Genomic DNA, 25,116 nt, shown 5'->3' with positions numbered 1-25,116 from the left:
TACTTTATTTTGAAACCTTGACAATTAACTTAACCCTTAAACGCCTGTTGGACGTAGCAAAAGTCGACTAAAATTGTCTGTTGAATGCTGAGTGGACGTAGCAAACGTCGACTACAAAAAATTTCAACCTTCGGTCAACTTTGACTCGACCGAAATGGTCGAAAAACGATTCAATCATGTACCTTCATTTTGCAACAAATTGGAAGTCTCTAGCACAATATTTCGATTTATGGTGAATTTTTGAAAAACTTTTTCTTACGCCATGGTAACTCTGCCTAAAAATTTCAGAAATTCTTTAAATCATTTTGTCGTAATTTTTGCACTGTTCTATATTAGCCGTTACATAAAGTTTTACATATGAAAATGTGCGCAATTTCATGTAGAATACAACAGAAAATAACTCATGGTTGTAGCTTTTATCAGTTTTGAAATATTTTCATATAAATCATGATAACTGCCAAAATTTCAACCTTGGTCAACTTTGACTCGACCAAAATGGTCGAAAACGCAATTGTAAGCTAAAACTCTTACATTCTAGTAATATTCAATCATGTACCTTCATTTTGCAACAAATTGGAAGTCTCTAGCACAATATTTCGATTTATGGTGAATTTTGAAAAACTTTTTCTTATGCCCGCTGTAACTTGGCCAAAAATTTCAGAAATTCTTTCGTCATTTTGTCGTAATTTTTGCACTGTTCTATATTAGCCGTTACATAGAGTTTTACATATGAAAATGTGCGCTATTTCATGTACAATACAACAGAAAATAACTCATGGTTGTAGCTTTTATCAGTTTTGAAATATTTTCATATAAATCACGATAACTGCCAAATTTCAACCTTCGGTCAACTTTGACTCGACCGAAATGGGCAAAAAACGCAATTGTAAGCTAAAACTCTTAGAGTCTAGTAATATTCAATCATTTACCTTAATTTTGCAACAAACTGGAAGTCTCTAGCACAATATTTCGATTTATGGTGAATTTTGAAAAACTTTTCCTTACGCCCACACCAGAAATTCTTTTCATCACGTTGTCGTAATGTTTGCACTGTTTTATATTAGTCGTTACATAAAGTTTTATATATGGAAATGTGCGCAATTTCATGTAGAATACAACAGAAAATAACTCATGGTTGTAGCTTTTATCAGTTTTGAAATATTTTCATATAAATCATGATAACTGCCAAAATTTCAAGCTTTGGTCAACTTTAACTCGACCGAAATGGTAAAAAAACGCAATTATAAGCTAAAACTCTTACATTCTAGTAATATTTAATCATGTACCTTCATTTTGCAACAAACTGGAAGTCTCTAGCACAATATTTCGATTTATGGTGAATTTCTGAAAAAAAATTTTTTTCCTTACGTCTGCGCGCAGTAACTCGGCCGAACATCTCAGAAATTTTTTCGTCATTTTGTCATAATGTTTGCATCGTTTTACATTAGTCATTAAATAAACTTTTATATATGAAAATGTGTGCAATTTCATGTAGAATACAACAGAAATTAGCTCATGGTTGTAGCTTTTATCAGTTTTGAAATATTTTCACATAAATCACGATAACTGCCAAAATTTCAACCTTCAGTCAACTTTTAACTCGACCGAAATGGTAAAAATGCAATTGTAAGCTAAAACTCTTACATTCTAGTAATATTCAATCGTTTACCTTCATTTTGCAATAAATTGGAAGTCTCTAGCACAATATTTCGACTTATGGTGAATTTAAAAAAACATTTTCCTTGCGCTCTGCGCTGGTAACTCGGCCGAACATCTCAGAAATTCTTTCATCTCGTTGTCGTAATATTTGCACCGTTTATATTAGTCGTTACATAGAGTTTTATATATGAAAATGTGCGCAATTTCATTTACAATACAACAAAAAATAACTCATGGTTGTAGCTTTTATCAGTTTTGAAATATTTTCATATAAATCACGATAAATAGAAAAATTCGACTTTCGGTCAAATTTAACTCGACCAAATGGTCGAAAACTGCAATTGTAAGCTAAAACACTTACAGTCTAGTAATATTCAATCAATTAGCTTCATTTTTCAACAAACGGGAAGTCTCTAGCACAATATTTCGATTTATGGTGAATTTAAAAAAAAATTTTTTACGTCCGCAAGCGTTTAATTCATGCATCATTTTGTGATAATATTTTTCTGTGTTGCTTTGATCGTTTTAAAATTTATATACCAAAATCACTGCAATTTAGTGTACAACACAAATAAAAAAAAATTAAGTCACTAGCTTTAACCGTTTTGCTTACAGCGCGATTTGTATACAATTATATACAAGTTTTTTTTTTCGCTGTCATATATTCCAATATTTATATATGATAATGATATTTTTTCATTTATGATGGTTGCATACTAAACTTCAGGCAATGACAAAAAAATGAGCCAAAAATGAACTCTTAATCTTAAAACTAAGCGTGCTGTGATTTTTTGAAAACTTTTTTCCGCTTCGGCGCTTAACTCACCGAACGCCGCATACGGGAGACGTTTTTATAAATAGGGCTTCAGCATTAAAGGGTTAAGCTACTAAACGAGTTACTTATTACCAGATCAAGCATATTTATACTGAGTCTTGATTTAGCCAGGTTGGCTTGTGGCATTACTCTACCCTTTTAAGAAACATGGCTTCATTCATTTTTGCCAGATGGCAGTGTTACATACTGTACATCCTTTTGAAATTCTTTAAAATACATTTTCATCTATAATGGCATTCTTACTTTGCTTAAAATATTCTTTAGTCCACAAAATGTTTCTTTTGTCTGCGACCAATAACCAAACTCTCGAGCCAAAAAGAGGTGCCATCAACATTTATATTCAAGTAAACTGAAATCTTCATATGTCATCAAATGTCTCTCAATTGAAAAAACAGCAAACCATCCAAGGCCTATACTCCTCTACTCAGCTAAAACATGGGTACTTACTATGAAAACTTAATATTCTGAACAGATACAATTACAAAATGCTAATTTTTGAGTCAGTAGAGTTAGAAAGGAAAAAGTACAAATCAGGGAGTTGACACAAATGGTGCCTGGAAGATGGAAAATAAAAGATTTTCTATACCATGATATTTAGGACAAGGGGTGACCATCAGTCAGTCAGAGAAGTAATGTATACAGATGCAGCAGGATGAAAATTAGCAGCAGAGCCCCTACAAAACCATGAAAAATAGGGACAGAAGACCTGAACCATAGGGAATATATGTAAGAAACGCACAAGGCAAAAGTGTGACAAGAACTTACTTAAGGTCTAACCTCATGAAGGATGCATGTGATATAACAATGCTGTAGATTTATGGCAATATACTACCTTTTCAGTAAAACCAAAAAAATGTGAACTGTATAGCCAACACTAGGATTTCTATGGGCATGGTAATGTAACTCGCTGGTTAATGACTGTATTAACGCACTGTACTCTTGCATACGGCAGCCAATTACCATAGGTGTTTAAATTCTCCTAGTTCTGATAATAAATGAATGCACATTTTGCTATCTTTTAAACATTTTCAAAAATATTCTCTGTGTATAGAATGTTGTATCTGAATGTGCAGTTTGCAGGGACTACCTTTTCAAAGAAATTCATCAAATACATACTTGTTTTCCAACATGAGTTGTAACAGTTACTCCTCTACTAACCACCTGTGTTTCTAAAGCATTATTCTTGGTACTTGTAATTGCATTTGGATGGCTCATAGTGCGAACATTAGCTGGCAAACGGAAGTTACATCTTTGGCATCGAACGAGATCCTCACTTAATATGCCACAATGCGAACATAAAGCAGCTCTTCCTTGTACATAGACTGGTTTCTCACTCTGAAATGTACAACAGTAACAAGCGTATTTTAAATAAAAAGATAAAAGCTGTCAACAGAAATTACCTAATTCCAAACTTACCCGTTCTTTTTAAATCATATCCACACATGGGTGACACAATGATCCTGGGTGCAACCCCATACAACCATTATGAAGTAAAGCATCCTCTAAAAACTTCTGATAGCATTAATGGGCCCCTCTGAGCTTCAATAATCTTTTCTGATCTAATAAAACTATCATTTTTGTAGTTAATAAAACAGTCATGATACCACAATGATTAGGTACCAGGGTTGATAGTGTAAGTTCCCTCTTAAAATAAGGGATGGTGCTGCATAAACTGGTGTTCCTACCTGTAGGGAATTTACTGCCTGCTAAGTATTTTGCAGCAAACATTTTCCAAAGCAAACCCATGGTTCCAGGCTCCACTGCTTCCTGCTCATTCTAATAACCTACTTCCACTGGTTTCTTGCCATTTAGCACTTCTATTTTTTCAATAGCACATTGCTCCAGTTTTCAGCAATAACTTCACCACACGAGCCTTAAGTCTCTCAAGATGTGACTGCATGGTGTTGCTAATCCACTTTATTAAACGACTACCAATGAACAAGTACGTAACCTGTTCGTAACACTGCGGTGACAAGATTGGTGAAATAACACTGGGCTTGGTAAGTATTTGGCTGACTGACTTTTCCCTCATCTAAATTAGAAGACTTCATCAAAGTTATTCATATACTGTAGTCAACTTTTTAATGACAGGTTTTCCAGTGGTTTGTCATATAACACTTGACATTCCTGTTAGTCCTGGAGCTTTTCATTTTTCATCTTGAAGGCTTTCCAACATTCTCTACTGAATGATATCAACATCCTGCAGTTCACATTTATTCCCTCCCTCTGCTCGATTTCTGAAGTACATTCTCAACTGTTCTCATACTTTTTAACCTTTTTTCCCCATTTGTCCATATTCACCTGTCATACACTTTCTACTCTCATAGCTTTTCTTTCGTCATCTACTTTGGTATTCTAATCAATTCTTTCTTCTCCCTGTTGACTTTTAGCTTTTACTCTATTTTATCCTTTCCACATCTAACTCCCTGCCCTTGCCACTTACTCTTGACCTCCAACTTATTCCTTACAGACCTCTCTATTCTCTTCACTGCCCATCATCTCGCAGATTCATAGATCTCTATTTCTTGAACCTATGTGTGCATGTACAGTATTACACCACACTTTGCTGCCTTATGCTTCTCTTTTTTCCAGAGACTTCCACCTTCCATTGGTTGATGAAGTTTGTTGAGATTTTCCTTCAAGTTTCCTTCATCGATCATTTTCCCTATTAGTTTTCTGTAAAGGAAAACTATTGTGCTGGCTTTGTCTGTCCATTCACACTTTTTCTGTCCACTGTCAGATCTTAAAAACTATTGAGGCTACAGGGCTGCAAATTGCTATGTTCATCATCCACCCTCCACTCATCATACATACAAAATTGCAGCCCTCTAGCCTCAGTAGCTTTTATTTTATTTATGGTTAAAGACAACCATAATCATGCGTCTGGCAACGATATAGGACGGGCCACCACTTGGCCGTGGTTGATACAGCATTATACTGAAAGATGGATCTATTTTCGGTGGTCTTGATTATACGCTGTACAGAAAACTCGATTGCGCCGAAGAAACCTCGGCACATTTTTTACTTGTTTTCTTTTGAGTTTACCTCTTCCCTTCTTCCTATTTTCCCTCAATATCAGCTCTGCATACAGCAATGTATGTTGTGTGGAGTAGGCCTCACCAGGTTCAACCAGTACAACTCTGATCTCTCATCATCATTATACATGATTAATCAGTATTTCATGATTTCCTTGGCATCTCTACATGTCTTCATCCTTCTACATCCTTACCTGCTGCTTTCTGTTCAACTGTTCTTCATCCAATCTAATCACATGTTCAAATCACTTCAGTCTTTTTTTCCTGCCTCAGGGAGCTACATCTCCTGACAATTTCTCATTGGTAACACAATCTTCCAACCATACTAAAGCCATGAATCTTGACATTTTACTATCACAATTTTTTCAAATCTCTTCCATTTCCTTATAAGTGCCCATTTGCTCTCATCACTGGTGGGAAATGTTATCTAACTGTGGTCTAGTGCTTTCTATCCATTTCATTCATGAAGCAGTTCCCTCTTACATAATACTCTCTCAAACCCTGCTTTGCAGTCCAGTGTTTACCCAATTTAACCATGCTTTACCTCTACTAAGCACTATCCATTTATCATAATGGTTTTCAACTACTATGTTCCCCATTTGCTCTTGTATGCAATACATTTTGAACATCAAAATCTCTTACTACATGTATATTTTAAAACCTGAACACCTCTAAACACCATCTGTTGGTTACAGTCATTACAGAGTACAGAGTTCACCCTAAATCCTTTTCCCAACAACCACATGGCTACTTGTTTGATTGTAATTTTTCTGTAGTTTCATCGTCTGTCATCACTGGCTCTATTTTGCATTATTATCTTTTTTTTCATATTTTGCATTATTATCTTTTTTTTTCAGTCTTCTTCTCTCCATTCTACTTTTCACCTTACAAGCACTTCCACCACCTCTTCCTCAGATTCTGCTGAAGTACTAGGTCATCTGCATAATGCTTCTACCAAGGTCCCCTTTACTGCACTCCTGGGTAACTTCTCCCTTTACTTTCATAAAGAGCGAAAGACTAAGTGGTGACCGTCATTGTTCAGAATACAGTTGGGGTGCTGAACATTCTTCCTGTTTAATTGAATGAAATAACTGAGGCACTATTTGTGGCTGCTTGGTTATTATACCTGTCACATTTTGTTACCTTTCAATGGGTGGTCAACATATTGTCACTGTTCTTGAGTTCTGATCAATGCTTCAGCAACTGTACCACAGATTTTCATGGTCTAGGATTTCAGTTCCCTAGCTTGAACATGCACTCAAACACACTCCTCTCAGCTTGTTTGTTTTTATTTATCAACTTCAGCTCTAGCTTCACCAATAATATGCTTGATGAATGATATCCCTTAATGATATTTATATATAACTTTAGACACAAATGCAACTTTCTCACAATGGAAATTAACCTTAAGTTCAAAGTGATTTTGAGTTTTATTACAACAATAAAAAGTGTTTCCTTTACCTTCCATTTTTATGTACTGTAGATACTTGACAAAACACAAGATGTTTTATACTTTTCCTGATGAATTCAACAAATTTGAATACATTACAAACAAAAAACCTTAAAGTCTATAAACTAACTCTTGACTAACCTGCTCTTTGTCTGACTCTTCAGGAGATGCAGTGGAATGAATAGTCTGCTCTTGGATTGGAGGTTTTGTGGTAGATATCCCCGACGTGATGATTTTTGTGGGGGAAGGTGAAGGGGAGTTGAGAGACGATTGTGGTTGTACTGGAGATGAACTTGATCTCATTCCCTCTCCATCTTGTTTGACTATTAAAACTGGACTGTTATTTGCTGCCAGCTGAGGAGGCCTACAATCATGAAATACAGGAATTAAAAAAAGTTACAAGACCAAGGAACTTAATGTAACCTAGGGAAATTCTGACAAAAATTAAAAGTAGGACAAATGCTGTAAAACTATTATAGTCTCACTGGTTCTAGTCAAGTCAGAAAGCTCATGACAGAACTACTGTGTGTGTGTCTGTGTACTCATTATCATTATTATTATTTATTCATAAGATGAACCCTACTTACATGGAACAAGCCCACAGGGGCCATTGACTTGAAATTCAAGCTTCCAAAGAATATGGTAAGCAACAGATTCAGTTGTGTCAACTTGTGTGTGACTGCTCACATGAAGTTTTCAGAAAATGTGTTGCTTTACTGAGCATAAAGAAATAACAATAATAAACTCCATAACAGTACACTTAAGAGGAAATAATAAAAAACACACGAAATAGTCCTATTCAGGCTTGTGTAAACAGTTCCAAGACACATCAACTCGACAGTTAATGAAAGAAAATATCCAAATACGCATGCATAGACCACACTCCACTGTCCCAGAAGGCAACTCTTGTTTCCTTTGTGCAACTTCCATCTACAACAGTAGGTGGAAGGGAGGACGGCATAAGTTTATGATAAATGGTTTTATCATAAAATTATCACTGCTTGCTCATATGAAACCTTAATCATAACCCAAATAGCAATTTAGTAGGGAGGATGGTGGCCAAGAACCCTGGAAGAGAAGAGTATATCATGATGCAAGAAATCCATCACTCTCCAAGCACAGTTATGTGTCTGCTCAAAGCAAGCCATAAAGAAGGAATGAAGCGAAACCTTTTAGGATAGCGAAGCACAATTTGGGCATAAACAATGGAATTTTTATTTTCTTTCAAGACCTATGAAAGAGGTGTCTTGGGAGCTGTTAACATGGAAGGCTATTTACAATTAATGGGTCATTATGAACAAAGTCATTAAATTTGTGTTTTTCCATCCAAATTTTTTTGAAAAACCAAGGACCACCATCTAAACCTCTTATGTTGTTGTTTTAGATTTAGCTGGCCTCTTGCTCCTATTTTCCTTGTGAGGATGATTGAAACCTTGACATGTTTCATGAACTTGTCGCATAATCTACATTCTTTAACATGAATTGCCTACATAATTTCACATTACTGTTATGCTTTTCTTTGTGAATTGCCTGGGAAAAAAGCACAAGTAAACAACGAAGACTAAAAGTAAGAAGTTGAAAGAGGAGTAGGCTATACTACTACTGCAAATGTCAAGTGAAAACCTTATGTGCTATACATTTCATTTAGGAACATCCTATTGTTGCATTTAAAATTTCTCATAACTTACTTGGAAATGGTTGTTGTAGCTGACGTAGCTGTAGAAGGGGTGCAGATTGAGACTTTCATATTCATATCTACTGGATACAGGAACTTCTTCCCATCACTTTGTTGAAGGAAGCAATACTGCTGCCTATTATTGGCATTGACTGACACAGGTCTGGAAAAGGAATAAAAACCTTGAAAGCTTCTATTTCCCAGTGAAGTTCCGTTACTAATTAACCATTTAAGGATTTGAGGGTCTATGTCATAATATGTTTCACCCTTCACTGAAAGAGTGAAAATGTAAGCAATCATTTTCTTTGACCTCTCTCTCTGTACCATTATCCTTTGCGTTATGTTAATGAATTTGGCATCACTTTAAAGAGTTGAACTTTGCTATGGTATGTTTAAAAATGCCGCCCCCCCCAAAAAAATTCCAAATCAACATCACGAGTAAAAGTTTGCTGTAATGAAAAAATTTTTGGTATAAAAAAATGATAAATTGAAGAGATTATTAATTCTGTTTACCAAGTGTAACAGTATGATAAATTGCCTTTCCAATATGAAAGCCATTACTACTTGAGCTACGTATGGTACCACACACTGCATTAAAAAACGTAAACAACTTGTGGTGTAAAATTGCTGAGCGGAATAACAGTGTATGTCATTTTTCAAAAAAATTTTCAATTAATCTGAATATACTCGTCTAAAAAATCTGCAATAAATCCAAACATACACCAGTCTCCCAGACTACAACCAGCACCCAAATGTGCTACAATCAAATTCCACTGTTATGAAGCTTTCTCTTATGATTTACGGTAAATTTATTACAAAAAATTATTCCAATGACAAATACAGTTGTCATCAGATCGTCAGAGGTGGAGTAATGGATGACAACTTTAATCATGTGCCTTCAAGCCACCAAATCATCCAGCCTATGGCATTACGCTTGATACCTTAACTAATAATCAGCTAACTAGTGAAAACTTCCTAAACCACTTCAAAATATATAACTAGTATCTTAAATTATACACATCTCCTCTAGTACATGGTTGGTATACAGTACGAATACTACTTAACCCTCTAACGCCGAGCTTCTATTTACAAAAGTGTCTGTCGATGTCATGCGGCGTCCGGGGAGTTAGCGCGCTAAGCGGAAAAAAGTTTTTTAAAAATCACAGCACACTTAGTTTTTAAGATTACGAGTTCATTTTTGGCTCCTTTTTTTTGTCATTGCCTGAAGTTTAGTATGCAACCATCAGAAATGAAAGAAAATATCATTATCATATATAAATATTGAAATATATGAAAGCGAGAAAAAAAAGTCATATAATTGTATACAAATCGTGCCCTGAGCAAAACAGTTAAAGCTAACGAGTTATTTTTTTTTTCTTTGTATTGTACACTAAACTGCGATGATTTTGGTATATAACAAATTGTAAAAGGATCAAAGCAACACAGAGAAAATATTATTACAAAATGATGCATGAATTCGTAACGCGCGGACGTAAAAAAGAGTTTTTTAAAAAATTCAACATAAATCGAAATATTGTGCTAGAGACTTCCCATTTGTTGAAAAATAAAGGTAATTGATTGAATATTACTAGACTGTAAGTGTTTTAGCTTACAATTGCAGTTTTCGACCATTTCGGTCGAGTTAAAGTTGACCGAAGGTAGAATTTTTTCTATTTATCGTGATTTATATGAAAATATTTCAAAACTGATAAAAGCTACAAACATGAGTTATTTTTTGTTGTATTCTACATGAAACTGCACACATTTTCATATATAAAACTTTATGTAACGACTAATATAAAACGGTGCAAACATTAAGACAACGTGACGAAAGAATTTCTGAGATGTTCGGCAGAGTTACCGCGCGGACGTAAGGAAAAAGTTTTTTTCAAAAATTCACCATAAATCGAAATATTGTGCTAGAGACTTCCAATTTATTGCAAAATGAAGGTATATGATTGAATATTACTAGAATGTAAGAGTTTTAGCTTACAATTGCGTTTTTTGACCATCTGACCGAAGGTTGAAATTTTGGCACTTATCGTGATTTATATGAAAATATTTCAAAATTGATAAACGCTACAACCATGAGTTATTTTCTGTTGTATTCTACATGAAATTGCGCACATTTTCATATATAAAAGTTTATGTAACGACTAATGTAAAATGGTGCAAACGTTACGACATAGCGACGAAAGAATTTCCGAGATGTTCGGCCGAGTTACCGCGCGCAGACGTAAGGAAAAAGTTTTTTTTTTTCAAAAATTCACCATAAATCGAAATATTGTGTTAGAGACTTCCAGTTTGTTGCAAAATGAAGGTACATGATTGAATATTACTAGAATGTAAGTGTTTTAGCTCATAATTGCGTTTTTCGACCATTTTGGTCGAGTTAAAGTTGACCGAAGGTTGAAATTTTGGCACTTATCGTGATTTATATGAAAATGTTTCAAAACTGATAAAGGCTACAACCATGAGTTATTTTCTGTTGTATTCTATATGAAATTGCACACACTTTAATATATAAAACTTTATGTAACAACTAATATAAAACGGTGCAAACATTACGACAACGTGACGAAAGAATCTGGCATGGACGTAAGGAAAAAGTTTTTTAAAAAATTCACCATAAATCGAAATATTGTGCTAGAGACTTCCAATTTGTTGCAAAATGAAGGTAAATGATTGAATATTACTAGAATGTAAGAGTTTTAGCTTACAATTGCATTTTTTTACCATTTCGGTCGAATCAAAGTTGACCGAAGGTTGAAATTTTGGCACTTATTGTGATTTATATGAAAATATTTCCAAACTGATAAAAGCTACAACCATGGGTTGTTTTTTGTTGTATTTTACATGAAATTGCACACATTTTCATATATAAAACCTTATGTAACGGCTAATATAAAAAGGTGCAAAAATTACAACAAAATGACGAAAGAATTTCTGGAATTTTCGGCAGAGTTACCACGTGGACGTAAGGAAAAAGTTTTTTTCAAAAATTCACCATAAATATTGTGCTAGAGACTTTCAATTTGTTGCAAAATGAAGGTAAATGATTGAATATTACTAGAATGTAAGAGTTTAGGTTACAATTGCGTTTTTTTGCCATTTCGGTCGAGTCAAAGTTGACCAAAGGTTGAATTTTTTGTAGTCGACGTACGGTACGTCCACTCGGCACCCAACAGACAATTTTAGTCAACGTACGTTACGTCCAGTCGGCGTTTAAGGGTTAATTGACACCGAACCTATCCACACTGAATCTCCTCTCAACTCTACTACTTGGTTTAATTAACATCTGTGCCTGTTGTTTTATACTTTGGCATGCCTAATGTCAATAACTTTTGACTTTTAATTCTTTATATATTGGAATACAATATGCACCTCAAGTGGTTCCCTTCTACCAACACAAGGAAGTAATTCAATAAGTATGCTGTGGTTAATGTCTATTTCAGGCAAATGTGTCATTATGGAAATCAGCCAAAAGACGAGAAAGTTGCCAAACTTTCAAAGAATTAAAAGATAAATGAAGAAAAGATAAAAATAGAAAATCATAAAAAAAAAGAATATATGACAGCTCAAAAGTTTATCTAAAACTATGTCAAAGAATCAAGACTCAGGGAGGGAAGAGGACATACTAAACAGAGAAGTTGGAGACTGTAATGAATGGTGAAAATTCCGTTCTTCACCATAAGGCATTTATGAGGATCAACTGATACAATGATGTGTCATCCTAAAATCAATAGATGAAATCCAACCTATGGAATCTATGTACCCCTGCAAACCTGGGACAAGGGGTCATATGTATTTAATGAAGGCCATTTACTTATTTACATCATAAGGAAAATGCCTCCATTTCAGAAGAGGGGAAATAACAATGGTAATGTATATATCCAACACTACTGCTTCCACAGAATACTACGGGCACTTGTTTTTTCTTGTTATTTTGCAAGGTTTTCTCTTATGTTCCCGCACTTCAAATGCTTTAGATGGGTTTCATACTTGATCATCATAAAAAATGATGGGGACGTATCGAAGACACTGCAATAAAATCCAATGCACAAGTCCTTAAAAGACAAAAAGGGGATGTAAAACTTCAATTCTCAAAAATATACAATCTTACCAATACAGTTACAACACCTACAGACAAGTCATCATATCCACAAGAGACATACTTACCTCACAAAAATCTGTTCTCATTTTCCTATCTGCAACTCAACGTGGGATGTCCTTGCCCTAAACTGCTATACATGACATTTTACCATGCCAAATACCCTTAGGTCTTCACCACTTTCTACTTAGTAAAACCTAAAATAAAATCAATCATACCTTAAAACAAGGACCTGCTTTCATAATAAACACTTGCAATATGTATCCGTAAATACTTACACCATTCTGACTTCTTCACCAATTCCATGGGGCGTGGCCTGAGCAACAATAGTGGTGCTGGTTGTCTGTTGTTGCTGCTGCTTCAAATCTTGGGACACTTTCTGCCTACTTCTGTATTCGGTTAATGATAATTTTTTACTTGGACTAGCATTCTGGGAACAAATTAAAAGAAGGCCTTTTACTAAAATATTCAGAATTCAGTCTGCACATTTTCCTCACAGCAATTATTTTTGATTACCAATACCACCCTACTACAGTACAATTAAAAGAAAAGCAGAAACTTTATATTTTTATCTGCAATACAGTTTCCATTTTTGTACCCCACTTTAGATCAAGAACATTACATGCAACATAAACCAACAGCAACCCTAAACAGAAAATTATTTATTTAAATACTTTATTCAAACACTGATGAGTCCACCAAAGTTAATGAAATCAACAGGAGTATATCAAAAGCAATTAGGCTTACCTGTTTCTCAGTACTTTGCAAGTTATACGTATAAAACTGGGAAACGAAATAATTCTTGTATTATCTCGTTCAAATTAACCCTTGCTTCACATAGTACTGTCTCTGCCCAGCTCATTCAGATAAAATTCTAATAGAACTGTTTACAATTAGCCTGTAGCAATTCATAAATAATCATGAAAATCTATATCAAACAAACATACAGCAATGTTAATACCATATGAGAGAGAGAGAGAGAGAGAGAGAGAGAGAGAGAGAGAGAGAGAGAGAGAGAGAGAGAGAGAGAGAGAGAGAGAGAGAGTGAAAATATCATACCTGGATCTGAATGTCAGGTGCCTGCTGCTGAATCTCATTGGAAGCAGGTCCTGAACTGGCAATTATGGTTCGACCCTGAGGTATTCCTGTAACCTGAAAATATAAAAATATTTAGGTGCAATCTCAGCTGACATCAACCCCTTATCAAGTATTCTTGAACTGGCACAATATGCTGTATATTATAACAAAAATATTTTGTATCACTGCAACATTTTGAAAAGCTCAGTACGAGTAATGACTGATTTTTTGGAAAGTTGTTCCAATGAATGTTTAAATTCAAGACTTGTAATATAAAGTACTAACTTTAAGAATTTTACTTTACAAGTACGAGATGCTAATTGACAATTTCTCTTAAGACTGAAGCATCTAAAGAACAACTCTTTAAATAGGGCACTAAACAGACAAACATTAAAGGACGACTGTTGATTAAATGGAATTTTTGTCTTCAGAAGTCCAGTAGGCTAAATAAGAGGCGATACTTTTCAGTAATCAAACGATACTCCCAAAAGGAATGTAAAAAAGCCATGCAACAAGCTATATTAACAACCAAAAATCCATCCCCTTCATGCAAGCCACCAAGCTGAATCATAATTACAGATTACTGTACTACCTGTCTAGGCTGCAGCTGTTGCTGCTGCTGCTGCTGCTGCTGCTGCTGCTGCTGCTGCTGTTGTTGCTGTTGTGCAACATTTCCAAGCTGCTGTGAAACAGCTCTTCGCTGCTGAGCAGATGGCTTTGTCCCTTTACTTCGAGCAATAACCTTCTGATGCACGGGTATCTTGTTTTCAATTTGTTTTAAAAAAGCGCCCTGATATGATGGCGGCTGCTGCTGCTGTTCTTCTTGGTTCTGTACTACAGGCTTTGGTGGACGATGAATTGGCGTGCTTCGTTGTAGTCTTGGACCTTGGTTAACTGCAAGATGAGGGGTAGTTCCTGGCCGTACTCCACCCATGATTGGTGTGACTTGCTGAATTGCGTGGGGACTAACAGCATGGCTAACTGGGGTTCCTGCTCTGCGGACACCCGGTGCCATGCTGACGGGGGTTCTGACTATGTGGACTAATCCTGAATCATCTTTGACTTTCTGAAAAAATAAATTGCAAGGGACTCATGAAACCTGGAAAAAAAAAAAAATTCCAAATGACAAAGTAAGTGCAACTTACCATAGTTCTGACCCATGTTACCAAATTATAAAGATTTCAAGTTTCCCTTTTGAATGCCAAAAGAAAAATATAGCTTAATTTCATTAATCAACACTTAAAATTTCCTTATTCAGTGATGGTATTATTTTCATCAATTAATGGTTAAATTTTATTTTACTCCAAGTTTTTATCAATTTAACATTCCTTAATGCAAAGTGACAAATATAATAGTATATATCAGCATATATAATAAAGTGTAAGAACCTCGTAAATTTTCACATGCCAGACTGATTAAATAACAATACTGTATTGCTTGAATGTATCTTTAATAAGCCCTGTACAAACAGGCAATGATCTTGTTAAAAATGCTTCTTAGGCTTTTGATGTGGCTATACCAATAAGCAGTACACAACAGTAGTTACTTTCCAGCTATAAAACCAGCAGACAGACACACATAGCCTACTTTTTTTTCATCATTAATTCCTACCTGTAGTGTCGCAATCAATAATGAGCTGAAATGCTTACAAGACCCTCCTCAAAACATACAATTAAATAATGCTACATACCAAGAGAGGGAAAAACATGAGACATTTTCACATGATCACTACACCAGTGGTCAGGGTATCATGCAGCCTATACTACAGGTCTTTGATCTTTTACTTCTGTTGTTTATCAGGGGACCAAACCCTCACACCCCTTGTCTGCCTGTTTGATTTGAGGTTCCGCTGTATTACATGAAAACGTTCTATTTCAATAACAATAATAATAAGCAAGGTACTGAGCTACCAACATGTCATTTAAAGCTATCAAGGAAGTAAAAAAAGATGTGCTACATATGGAAGTAATGCACCAATCAAGACCACAAAAATAATCAAGAAAGAATCTTAAGAGTAATGATACCAATACAGGCATCAAAATCAACAACACATTGTGCTGAACATTTCATAAAAATTCTTTTCAATTGAACTACTGAGGTAAAACTAATGGTTAAATGCATGCAAAAACCTACTACAAAAATTCCCTTGTAATTACAATCCCCTTACAGTATTACCATCTCTTGAAGCAGTAGAAATTTCACAGACATGCTATGTACTGTACTTAGATTACCTACCAGCAAACTCGGTGTCAATAACTTATAATGTTGTGACTCCAATTTTAGTAGCCTTAAATCAATCATTCTACCAACAAACTAATGTACTGTTAATTCTAAAGCTAGTATATATACTTTCTATGCTACACAGAATATACTATCATTCCCAGACTGCCTTACCTCTTCATAAAATGTGATGGTGTTAGTTTGTTGCTGCTGGTTAGTCTGAAGTACAGGTATCTGAGTTTGAGAGATTTGCTGCTGCTGTTGAGGCTGTACAATTGGTTGGGAAATCTGCGCTTGAGTTTGCACAGCTATCTGTCGCTGCTGTTGTTGTTGTTGTTGTTGTTGTTGTTGTTGTTGTTGTTGTTGCTGCTGCTGCTGCTGCTGCTGTTGCTGCTGCTGCTGTTGTTTGAGTTGTATTTGTTGCTGCTGCAACTGCTGGTGTTGCTGAACCTGGTGCTGTGGCAACTGTACATATGACTTTGGCTGCACTTGCTGTTGTGTTTGAGGCTGGGGTGAGGCTGTCACATACTGCGTCCTTAAATGCAAACATATAATGATGAAATCACCAGTGACTATGACATATGTCAAAATAAAACAATAAATGTAGCTTAGCCAGATCACAGATTCCAGTTTCTACACTCATGTGGCTGACTTAAAAGTATTCCTCTTTACACAAGAGGTAGAAATTAACTTGGAAAAAGTCAAAAGTTGAACAGCCAGATCTGTCAAATGCAAAGAGAACTAATGTCACGTAAGCAGCAATAAGAAATATACTTAGGGGATGGTGGGTCACTGCAAAGAACCTTTGGTTTGGCTTGCACAGAGCCCTGCATGGCAAATTTCACAATAAGCAATGACCACCTCTTTTAGGAACAAAGTGCTAATGTAGTAATACATAAACCTGAGCATTAAGCAGACAATGTAGGTCTGCCAAGGCCAGTAAGTAAATAAACTCATTCTAATGAATGATTAAAAAACTTTTGGTGCTGGAACACAGATGTCATCTGAACCAAACTAAATCGAATTCAAGGTGTTTAAGAAATTGACAGGTGGGTATTTTCCAACATTTAAACACAAGAGTCTGAATGATTAAAGATAAATATGGAAAAATTCAAGTTGAAGGGAAAAAAATACAAAAAATGGCAGCATCATTTTGAGCATTATCTAAATGAAGGGAACAAAATGAAACAGAGGTTACTTGCATAACAAAAGGCACAAATAAAGAACATAACATTTCAAAGAGGTTTAGAGGGCTATTGGTCATATGAAAAGTGGAAGAGCCTGAGACCCATCATGAAAAGCAAGCATATAGCTAGAAAACAAGTCAGTAATGAGTTAAGGGAATGTCTGGAACCAGAGATGTGGGATATAAGTAAGAAAATTATTACTTACATAGGAAAAATAGTGCAAAATCACAGGAAATAGGGTTGCTTGAGCATCTTATGAAAATATTGGGAAAGGCACCTAAGGAAAACCTAGGAAAAACTCACAATATTGGCAAATGTCAGTTTGATTTCAAGATAAAAAATCAAGAACAGAGGAAGGAAGGAAGGAAGGAAGGAAGGAAGGAAGAGAAGCACACTGCTGTGACAGGTGGTCAGGCCTCACAAGAGATGGAACATTTTTATCTTGGGTTAGGGGACACACTGGAGTAGGAAGTATGTATTCAGAGAGCATGTACAGTACACAGCATTGAAGACCTTTACTGCTCTGTCTAGTAGAGAAAAGTGCACTAACAAATTAAATGACAAAGAAAACTGAGATTTTGAAAGTGCAACTACAGAATACCAAGGTTTATGGCTGGAGTACAGTGAGAAAGTCATATTACAAATGAAGAGCTGTGGAAAGATGTGGAATACACAGCTGGAAAATAAAGAACTCAAAAGCCAAGGTGGTTTGGACATGTGATGAGAAGGGATAAGGAAAGTTAGTCAGAACAGCAGTAGATATAAAAAAAGCAAAACAGCCTAGTAGGAAAAGCCATAAAATCAAGAAACAAAATAGACCAGAGGATGACCAGAAGGCAACAGTGGTCGAGTGCACTAGACAGGAGAGTGGCGTGGTTAACTTAGCTCCAAAACAGGTAAATCTTGTTTTTTAATATTATTAATGAAGATGAGGAGGAATTAAAGGATTAAGAGAGTCAATACTGATGGCAATACACAAAATTCAGTGGCTTAAAATGGTATTTACAAATGATTCAGCAAATGGTATTTACAAATGATTCAGCAAGAGTATAAACTACCACTTACAATTGTATTAACACTAAAGTGAACATGAATATCCGATCTACTTTTGCAGCCTAAGTTGTGACCATGATAGAGGTACAGTTATGAATACCTCGGTGATTGATTTACATAAATGTTTCAGAGATAAAGTTGTCAGTTATAAATATTTCAGAGGTAGTCTAAGTTCCAGTAATAGGACAATAGTTTGCAGACTTCAAGACAATCAATACACTTAATACAGCACACCCACACTTTTCATGGGATAGGTTCCAGAACCCACAGCGGAGATGCAAAACCCCTCTAAAAAGGCTTATAACTAACAAATACCCTGTACCCCTTGAACTAAAATAGTCCGCTATAATGGACTATTTTAACAGTTCATCGCCCAACTTGCCAGCTCAAACAAAAATATGCCTCAAACTATAATCCCAAAATACCCAAATATCATTTCAGTCATCTTACAACATTATGTACCCGCCTACAACTGTTACTCTTCAGTATCCCCTATAATTCAGACACGCACATTTCTATTACCTAATGTAACTTTGCACATCATCTACTGTACTGTGCATAATGTACGTACATTTTACCGATATTTTGTTATGTTGTAAGATGACTTTGAAATGATATATACTATACAGTACGTATTTTTGGATGGTGCTACTGTATAGAGCATATCTAAAATTTGTGGGTAGTTTAGAATGACGGGACACATTCCTCCAAACAATGCTAGGTTTGTTAATTACGTCATGTTAGTACTTTCATGATTACGTGCAAATACATTTGATAAAAAAATGATTTAGTACAGTAAAGTCTTGGTTTATGACGTACTCGACCTAGTCGTTCTGTGGTTAGTCCTAACCATCTCCCACAAATTTATTAAAAAATTCTTGTTCCGTCATTCTCTCTCTCTCTCAGTATACATATCCTCTAATGAGGAAACACAGCAAAATATCAATAAAACATTATTTCACTTACAGAATCCATTCATACTATATTATATTGATCTAATCACCATAAAAATATTCAAAACCCGAATTTCATATGTAAGCAATTCAAAACCTCCAGTACCAAATTCTCTGACAATGGAATCTCAGTTCTCTCTCTCTCTCTCTCTCTTATATCACTACAATTACAGTACTGTATTGTGTATATGAAATATCAATTACTGTACCAAAAATATAAAAAAATGGTATTTCCATAATAAAATTAAGTTTCACACATACTTACCAAGTAATTACATAGCTATACTTTCTACTCGCGCGGCAGTTAAAAATTTGAAGTTCGCTGTAGTGATTCATTTGTTTACAGTGTAGGTAACTACCCTGTCCTCTATTGGGGAACAATAGGTACAACATAACATTGATAGTCACTTCTTTTTGTGCTAAATGTCCATCAGAGTGAGGAGGGAGGGCTCTGATCTTGTAATTACTTGGCAAGTATATATGAAACTTAAATTTATTATGAAAACATTTTCATATATGTAACTTAGCAAGTAATTACATAGCTGAATCCCACACTGATAGGTGGTGGGATAAACGGACATATTCTGTTCCAAAAACAATCAGATATGAGGATGAATTTGCAACATAAAAATCTGTTAGCACTGATACAATGCTTGTTGTAACCTTACCTGGTAAGAGAGCCACAGTAGATGATTACTGCCTTGGTCTGTGCTCATCTTGACCTGTAGCGACTTAGCAGAATAGCCGTGATAAGTCCCTACTTTTGAGGGGGAGGGGGAGGGGGCTTTAGAATGAAGGAGACTTCCAAACATCCATAAAGCAACAGAGAAAAACTGCCCTTGTCCTGGGCACAGTACCAAATCACAATAGACTAAATAAAATAGTTACCCACACCAACAACAATTAAGATTAAAAACAATCAAACCACTACCACAGACTGGTGGGCACTCCCGGTACAAGTACCCCCAGGTTCCCCAAAAGAACTCAACAACCAAAAAATTCAAGGCAAAGACGTTACGGATAGGAAGGGTTGCTTCCTATGCTTCCTCTCCCAACACCGTGCCAGCCACCGATAACAGACCTAAGGCACTGCAATTTTCGTACATCGTTTCAATTTCTTTCATGTAAGTGTGAGGCAAAAACGGAATTGCATTTCCAGTATGTCAACTACAGGATTGCCAAGAGCGACATATGCCTAAAGGCATATGAAGTGGCGACAGCCCTAATATTGTGCGTTCTCACCTTAAAAGAAGGCATGACGTCATCATCTATTTGAATGTGTGCCTCAATGATAAGGCTTCTAAGAAAAAATGACAGCACATTCTTAGACATAGGTTTCAATGGGTTCTTGATGGAGCGTCCGAGGTTAATGGCAGGGCCCCTGATTCTCTTCGTCCTGTCTAAGTAATACTTCAGCGCCCTAACTGGACAAAGGGCCCTTTCCTCCTCCTCTGGTCCTAGAATGTCCATGAGGTTTTTAATAGAGAATGAGCATGGCCAGGGATTGGATGGGGATTTGTTCTTAGCTAGAAAGCCAAGCACGAAGAAGGTGCAGACAGCATCCCCCTTAGAGAAACTGATGCCCTTGTCTATAGCCTGCAATTTGCTTACTCTCTTAGCAGTGGCCAAGGCATCAGGTCTTTATTAGAGGCCAAGTCCACTCCTCTGAGCTTGAAGACTGATCCCAACACAGACCTGTAGCCCCTAATAGGTGATGGAGAGTGTTCCTTAGAGGTCCTGAGAAAGAGAAGAAAGTCTGCTACTTGGGTTACAGTGGTTTTGGCGGATGAGATGTTATTGCTGCTGCACCACCTGTGGAAGATAGACCACTTGGCCAAGTAGACTCAGCTGGTAGACTTAAGTCTACATCTAGAAATAGCTTCCGCAGCCTGCTCTGAAAAGGCATTCGCTCTGATGAGTCTCCGGATAGTCTGAAGCCTGTCAGACCTGGAGCAGATAGTCCTTGATGGAACTTCCAAAGATGAGGCTATTGGAGATGTGGACTTTGAGGAAGTAACCTTGGAAAGTCCACAAGAAGCTTTAGAGGGTCTGGAAACCATTCTTTGAGAGGCCAAAAGGGTTCTATCAGGGTCATCGATACGTTGCTGTGATTCTTGAATTTGTTGAGAACCCCCCTCACCATGTTGAATGGGGGAAAGGCGTAGAGGTCCAGGTTCGACCAGTCTATCAGCAAGGCATCTGTCGCCCATGCCTGAGTGTCCGGGACTGGCGAACAAAACAGAGTAAGATGGTACTTCTTCGATGTGGCAAACAGGTCCACTGTCGGCCTGCCCCACAACTTCCAGAGGCTGTCACAGACACTCAAGTTCAGGGTCCACTTTATCGGGAGGACTTGACCTTGTCGACTTAACCCATCTGCCAAGATGTCCATCTTTTCCTGGATGAATCTGGTGGTAAGTCTGACCTGATTCTGGTCTGCTCAAATGAGCAGCTCCTTCGCTGCCTGACAAAGGGAGAACAAGTGGGTTCCGCCCTGATTCCTGATATACGAGAGAGCCGTGGTGTTGTTGGAATGTACCACCATGGTTCTGTTTGTTACTGCTGTCATGAAATGTGTCAGACCGAGATGAATGGCAGACAATGCCTCGGCGTTTATATGTAGCTTCCTTTGCTCTGGAGACCAAGTGCCAGAAGCTTCCAGAGTGTCCAGTAGGGCTTCCCAACCCTGGTCCGAGGCATCTGCATAAAAGGAGAAGTCAGGGATCAGCAGTAGCAAAGACCTTCCCTCTAAAAGTCTTTCTCTGGACGTCCACCACCTGAGATCCTCCTTTATCTCATTCGTAATTGGAATGTCACTGTGTCTGCTTGCTTTCTTCTGTTCCAGCTTGCTCGCAGAAAGAACTGAAGGGGCCACATATGAAGTCTCCCTAGCTTCACAAACTGTTCTATGGATGAGAGGGTTCCCAGCGCTCATCCATCGATTCGCTGAGCCAACTGGAAGTGAAAGAAGGTCCTGTACCGACAGAAGGCAGGACTCTATCCTCTTTGGGGAAGGAAAAACTCAGAGTTGATCCTCATCCCTAAATAAGCGAATCTCCTGAGTTGGGGCTAGTTGAGACTTCTCTTGATTTATTATAAGTCCAAGTTCCTCAGCAAGAAGAAAGTCTGCAGATTCTTTGTTAATTGCTTCTGTGACTGGGAGAGGAGGAGCCAGTCGTCTAGGTATAGGCTTATGTTGATACCTAGGAGATGTATTGGAATGTGGAAATACGTGTCCTGCATATCGAGCGTTATCATCCAGTCGCCCTGCTGGATGGAGGATAACACACTGATTTGTCTCCACTATGAACTTTGTCTTCTGTATGCAGAAGTTCAAAGCACTTTCATGGATGACAGGTCTCCATCACCCCCCGATGACTTGGGACCATGAACAAGCAGTTGTAGAATCCTCTTGAAGTCTGGTCCTCCATACCAATACGGCCGTTTTCCTTAGGAAGGATGACACTTCCTCCGTGAGAGCTATGCACTTCTTGGTGCCCTCCAAGTATGCCGTCACTGCGACTGGCGAATTCATGAGAGGAGGGTACTCTAAGAACAGGATCGAGTAGCCCTCTTTGAGAACCTTGACCGTCCAAGGCTCTGCGTCTCTGGCACTCCACTTCTTCCAGAAGAGGGAGAGACTGGCTCCCATGTGTGCACGAAGGATAGAGGAGTCACTTTTTGGAAGAGGTCTTGGCTGAAGTCCTCTTGATGGACTTGCAGAGAAATGCACCTTGGAGCAGGGTCTCGAGAAACCCTGTCTGCCTCCCCGAAAGGGATGTTATTGCAGAGGATAGATTTGACTGAAATGGCAGTAAGATCCTTGGGTTGCTTCGATGATTGTGCACGCAGATCTTGTGTTGACATTTTCTGCAAATTGGTGGCAATCTCCTTAACCTCTGATTGAGGGAACAAATACTGCTTGTCCAAGGGAGAGTACAAGAGCGGGGACTTCTGGACAGACGCCACTCCTTTCGTGGTGAAAGAGCACCACAACTCCCTCTTCGTCAACACTCCTGTAGCGAAAAGACCCGCTATTTCAGAGAAGCCATCCCTCACTGCCTTATCTGCACAGGATAACATGCCCAGCCAGTCCACTAACAAGTCAGCTGCTAAAACTTCATGATCTTCTATTTTCACAGCAAGCGCTCCTATCGACCAGTCCAGGAAGCTAAGCACTTCCAGTACTTTAAACAAGTGCTTCACAAGGTGGTCGAACTCTGATGAAGTGAAGAAAACCTTAGCCGAAGAGAATGCTGAACGTCGAGCCTGGTCAATCAAACCTGAGAAGTCACCTTGGGGAGAGGCAGCACCTCCCAAGGATGGAGCTTCTCCAGTCGAGTAGGAGAGATGTCTCCTGGATATCAATCTTGCAGGGGGAAAGGCAAAACCAGCCTTCCCTTGCTCCCTCTTAACAACAACCAATCCTCTATGTCCTTGAGCACCTTTCTTGCAGAAGAAGAGAGAGCCATCTGAGGTAAGCGCGAACTAGAATCCGCCTGGTTTCTCATCAGAAACGTGGAAGCAGGCAACACTGGAGCAGCCAGTTGGAAGTAACAGGGGAAGGTTGCCAGAAAATACCTCATCAGGGAAGCATACGCTGTAGGAGGAGGGTCTTGAACTATTACTTCCTCTGCTGAAGAAACATGAGACAATGTAAGGTCTTGAGAAGGCTTATGCAAAGGGGAAGCCTTATGAAGTAGGTCCAGTACATCTAACTGCTTCTTAATATGAGCTAAAGAAGGATCTTCAGGCAAGAGAGCGGGTGAAGATGACATAGGCGGGCATTCAGTAAATGTAGAGCGGTCAGTTGGCGCAGGGCACCCGGCTGGTGTCGAGCGCTGAGCTGGCTCGAGGCAGGCGCTTAGGAGTATGAGACAAGCGCTCGAAGACTGGGAGGCACTCTGGCAAACAATCTGGCCACTCATGTGGGCGCGCAGAAGAAGAAGAGAGTTTCTTAGAAGGGCGTTTAGGAACTGAATAAAGAATTTCTACAGAAGAATGCTCAGGTGAATGGCGAACAGGGTTGCGCCATGTACTACAACCTGGTTGCAGGCTAGCAGAACAGTCTCTAGCACGCTTGAGTGAAATGGGAGAGGCCTCCATACCATGACGTCTCTTCAAGGGGCGAGATTCTCCCAGAAAGTGCCAAAAACTCCTCTTGTTAGCATTGGAGTCACTATCGGAGTCAGATGATAATTGGTGGGCACTCAGTGTAATGCCTTTCCAGCAGCTGTCGGAACCACAAAGCACTGAATCGGATCTGGGGGCGACTGCCAGTGGGCAAACCTCGCTAACCTCCTTTAGACCTCCAGTATGTCTACTCCCAGGATTAGGGGAGTGCGGCAGTGACCTTCGTCTGGAAGTGTCAGCGGGACAGACAGCCACCTCCACTGACACTGGCACTTATTTAATACTTTGTACTTTGTCCATAAGGACCTTTAGCGATTCACCCACCTCTGACACAGTACTGTATTAACTACGAGATCGAATTTATGATCAAACTTTTCGAGGCTGGGCTGCGGCATCGGGTTCGGAAGCATGGGGGCCAGGAATAAGCACTGATGGAGAATTATTAGGAGGACTAAGGATGGGGGATAAAACAAGGGCAGGAGAAGAAGGAATGATGCAGTCAGTGAGTTGAATGTTAGTGACAGGTTCTATGCTCTGAGCTCTACTTAGGCTCTAACGGCCGCCTTCCTTTTCCTATCTCTATCTAATTTATCCAAATGAGACCTAAGAACCTTCCATTTTTCTCATCCCATCCAACACATTCAGCACAAGTGAGAGCTATTGAACATTCTTGTCCCCTACATTTTGCACAGACAGTATGAATATCTTAGGTCACTTTGGTCATTCGG

General features: G+C 37.9%; 1 protein-coding gene across 6 annotated transcripts in view; it reads right to left on the bottom strand.

The window, feature by feature from the left end:
• The window catches only part of LOC136825282 (sentrin-specific protease 6-like), an 80,557-nt gene that overhangs the window by 36,229 nt on the left and 19,212 nt on the right, over positions 1-25,116 (bottom strand). For 3 of the 6 annotated variants that reach the window (XM_067081361.1, XM_067081363.1, XM_067081362.1), the window contains exons 6-12: positions 16,237-16,597; positions 14,435-14,908; positions 13,825-13,917; positions 13,044-13,195; positions 8,668-8,817; positions 7,121-7,343; positions 3,611-3,829 (exon numbers count right to left, since the gene is read on the bottom strand). In XM_067081361.1, coding sequence (XP_066937462.1) covers positions 3,611-3,829; positions 7,121-7,343; positions 8,668-8,817; positions 13,044-13,195; positions 13,825-13,917; positions 14,435-14,908; positions 16,237-16,597 — 1,672 coding nt within the window. The remainder of the gene's footprint in view (positions 1-3,610; positions 3,830-7,120; positions 7,344-8,667; positions 8,818-13,043; positions 13,196-13,824; positions 13,918-14,434; positions 14,909-16,236; positions 16,598-25,116) is intronic. The other 3 variants (XM_067081365.1, XM_067081366.1, XM_067081364.1) reach the window with 2 other exon arrangements.

This window comes from Macrobrachium rosenbergii, chromosome 37 (assembly GCF_040412425.1).
Source record: "Macrobrachium rosenbergii isolate ZJJX-2024 chromosome 37, ASM4041242v1, whole genome shotgun sequence".
NCBI classification, from domain to species: domain Eukaryota; kingdom Metazoa; phylum Arthropoda; class Malacostraca; order Decapoda; family Palaemonidae; genus Macrobrachium; species Macrobrachium rosenbergii.
The sequence above is the reverse complement of the archived record's forward strand: the minus strand, read 5'-3'. Positions and strand labels throughout refer to the sequence as shown.